Source organism: Sinocyclocheilus rhinocerous, unplaced genomic scaffold (assembly GCF_001515625.1).
Source record: "Sinocyclocheilus rhinocerous isolate Xijiao unplaced genomic scaffold, SAMN03320098_v1.1 scaffold395, whole genome shotgun sequence".
NCBI lineage: Eukaryota > Metazoa > Chordata > Actinopteri > Cypriniformes > Cyprinidae > Sinocyclocheilus > Sinocyclocheilus rhinocerous.
In genome coordinates this window covers 3,275,899-3,279,284 of record NW_015660890.1, presented here as the reverse complement: position 1 = coordinate 3,279,284, position 3,386 = coordinate 3,275,899, and the positions used below count along the sequence as shown (strand labels likewise).

Here is a 3,386-nt window from a genome sequence, read left to right as displayed (position 1 = left end):
TATATATAATAAAAATAAATCTTTGTTTTTTTAAATGTCTAAATACGAAAAAAACTCTTAATATCTACAAGAAATGTCTTTATATATATTTTTTAAAAGTACGTCTGAAATGTTATCTAATTCAAAATAAAAAACTTAATTTGTTTTAAATGTCTTAATATCTATTAAAATGTATTTATGCTTTTTAAAAACTGTCTTAAATATTTTCAAAGATATGTCTAAATATGTTTAAAAATGTCTCATTATATTAAAAAATTGTCTAAATTTTTTTTTAAGTCTTAATATTTAAAAAAATATGTCTAAATAATTTAATATATATATATTTATTTTCCAAGTGTCTAAAATTTTATAAAATATATGCCTAAATATTAATCTAGGTATGTTTTTTTTTATGTCTAAATATTTTTCTAAATACTTTTTAAAAATGTGTTAATATCTACAAAAAAGTCTATTTTTTTTTTTTTAAGTATGACTTAAGATTTTAAAAAAGGATATGTTTAATTAAAAAACGATTAAACTCTTTATGTATATATATATATATTTATATAAAGTCTTAATATTCTTTTAAAAAATCTCAATATTAAAAAAAGTCTTAATATCTTTTAAAAATGGATTTAAATATTTTAAAAAATATTTGTTAATATTTAATGTTTTATTAACAATTTTACACCCTTAGAATTAATTTAATTATAATTAATTATAAATTAATACATTAGAATAAATTTATATATTTAAAATAAGTTATATTTGAAAAAGCAATAAACGTCAAATTCATATTAAAACTGAATCTGAATATGTAAATTTTGCTGCAGAATTATGATGTGGCTGCTGTGATTGGCTGAGAGGCTGTGATTGTCACTGATAAATGCCGCTCATTATTTTCTATTATACTCTGACTGTGTGTCTGGAGAAACACTGGCCTTGGAATCTGGAGGCTCCCAGGTTTTTTCCCATGCCTCAATCTAAAGTCTATTATTAGCAATGAAGCGGGTGTAATGATCATTTGAATTGATGCTCTAATGATTGCGATTGATGTCAAGGACAGTGTTTATGGCAGGAGTAAGCCGCTCTCACAGACAGTAGCTGTGATGTTTCAGGGTTACACAGACGATCCGGTGTCGAAGGTCTTGTGTCAGGTGGAGGACGGGACGGTGGTGCAGCTGGACCGCTGGAATCTGCAGGTGGAGCGATCGGCCGTTCAGCCGGAGGAGGGAACGCAGAAGGTGATGGCTGTGTTCATGCTGACACAGACATTGGGTTGTGTTTATACGCTGCTCATATGTTTGTGTGTGTCTTCTCAGCTTCCTCTAAACGTGTTCAATAACTACTTCAGCCTCGGCTTTGATGCCCACGTCACCCTGGAGTTCCACGAGTCCAGAGGTCTGTGACGCTCTGTCCTACTGGAGACCCTAGTTTACACTACATACACGAGGCATTTTAATAGCTGTCAGTGAAGGTTTAAATGCCCTGAACACATTCTTTAGTCTTTTAATAGTTTTGATATTCTTAAAATATATATTAAAAAAATGTGTATGTATTTTAGATCTAAATATAAAAATAGATACGTCCACATCTAAATAAAAGTGTTAATATTTTAGTCTTAATACCTTCAGATTTTAGTAAATATTTTTTTTAAAGCATCTTAGTATTATTTAAAAATACATCTTAATATTTAAAAGAATGTCTTTATATTTTAGGAGATATAACAACTTCATATTTTTTATGACACAAATGTTAAAAAAATGTCTTAATATTTTAGTCTTAATGCTTTCATATTTTAGTAAATATTTTTTAAAATACATCTTAATATTATATAAAAATGTCTTAATATTTAAAAAAAAAAAGTAATATTTTTATGACACATCTAAATATTTAAAAACATATCTTAATATTTTAGTCTTAATGCCTTAATATTTTAGTAAAACATTTTTTAATTCATCTTAATATTATTTAAACTTGTCTTAATATTTTAAACCAAAATCTTCTTAAAAATCTTTAAAAAAAAACTTGTCTTTACATTTTTATAAGACACATATTGATATTTTTTAATTGTCTTGATGTTTTAAAAAACATGTCTCAATATTTTAGTCTTAATGTCTCTGTTTTGTTTTTTTTAAATCTTAATATTATTTAAAAATACCTTAAAGTCCTATATAAATCTTGATATTGTAGTTTTTATTATCCATTTCCCACCATTAGAATCAAGCAAGCTGATTTGGAATTAAAAAGTAAAATAATTATGTTTTCCTTCATTTAATTATCTAACATTTGCTGTATTCAGTAATGTAACCTGGATTTGCCATTTATTAATTAATATTAAGGTTTTATTTAAATTGGAATGTTATTTGTAATTATTTTAATTGTATTTTAATAATTTATTTTACATTTAATTATATTACTTAAACTGCGATGCATAGATTAAATGTTTAATGAGGATAGTGAAAATTATTATTTAAATGTAGTTTACTTTTAAATGCATTACAGTTATAGCCCATATGTTTAAATATCTTTTTTTTTTTTTTTGGCTGTTCATTTTCCAAGGGGATGCCATTTTTTTTTAATGTAAAATATATTTTATGATTGTCATGATTGGCTAATTAGTTATGAGTTCAGTTCACATTATCGTTCATTAGAGACAATTTGCTGAATACTGAATAGATATTGATTTGTAAAGTAAATGTGGGCGGGGATATGTTAATCATTATATGACATCATGATCCATGAAATATAGTGTATATTGATATGTGGCACATTGAATGCTTTCAGTTCATAGTTTTCTATGATTTGACATTTAATAAATTTGGTCTTTAAATAAAATGTCTTTATGTATCCGTTGTTTCTCTTGCTCGGAGTCATAATCATTTGTCGTTTGTGTTCCTTCACAGAAGCCAATCCTGAGAAATTCAACAGTCGCTTCCGTAACAAGATGTTCTATGCAGGGGTAGGCCGAGCTCCCGTCTGTGTGACAGACTGAGTAAGTGTGTGTTTCAGTGTGTGTTTTGTCCCCTCAGGCGGCCTTCTCTGACTTCCTCCAGCGGAGCTCCAGGGACCTGTCCAAGCACGTCAGGGTGGTGGTGAGTATGACACTCTCATGAAAGCAGTGCTTTGACAGGACCTGTCCGCTCATGCTAACTTTACCATTGTTCACCTGATGTTCTTCTTTGTAATTACTTTCCTTCTTTATTGGCAGTGTGACGGTACGGATCTCACACCCAAGATCCAGGAGCTGAAGTTTCAGTGCATCGTCTTCTTGAATATTCCCAGGTGTGTGCAAAAATAGGGCTCGATCTCAGGAAAAGGTGCCGTTTATGTCTGTTTTTTAATCATGAATTCTGGTACTATCTCTCTGTTAGTAATAAATCAGACATTAAAATATATATATATAT

General features: G+C 28.4%; 1 protein-coding gene across 1 annotated transcript in view; it reads left to right on the top strand.

Moving 5' to 3' along the window:
• Window positions 1-3,386, top strand: part of LOC107726026 (diacylglycerol kinase iota-like) — a 47,755-nt gene that overhangs the window by 32,921 nt on the left and 11,448 nt on the right. Inside the window, 5 exon segments of the mRNA XM_016535489.1 lie at window positions 1,098-1,223; window positions 1,302-1,380; window positions 2,886-2,941; window positions 3,012-3,074; window positions 3,191-3,264. Coding sequence (XP_016390975.1) covers window positions 1,098-1,223; window positions 1,302-1,380; window positions 2,886-2,941; window positions 3,012-3,074; window positions 3,191-3,264 — 398 coding nt within the window.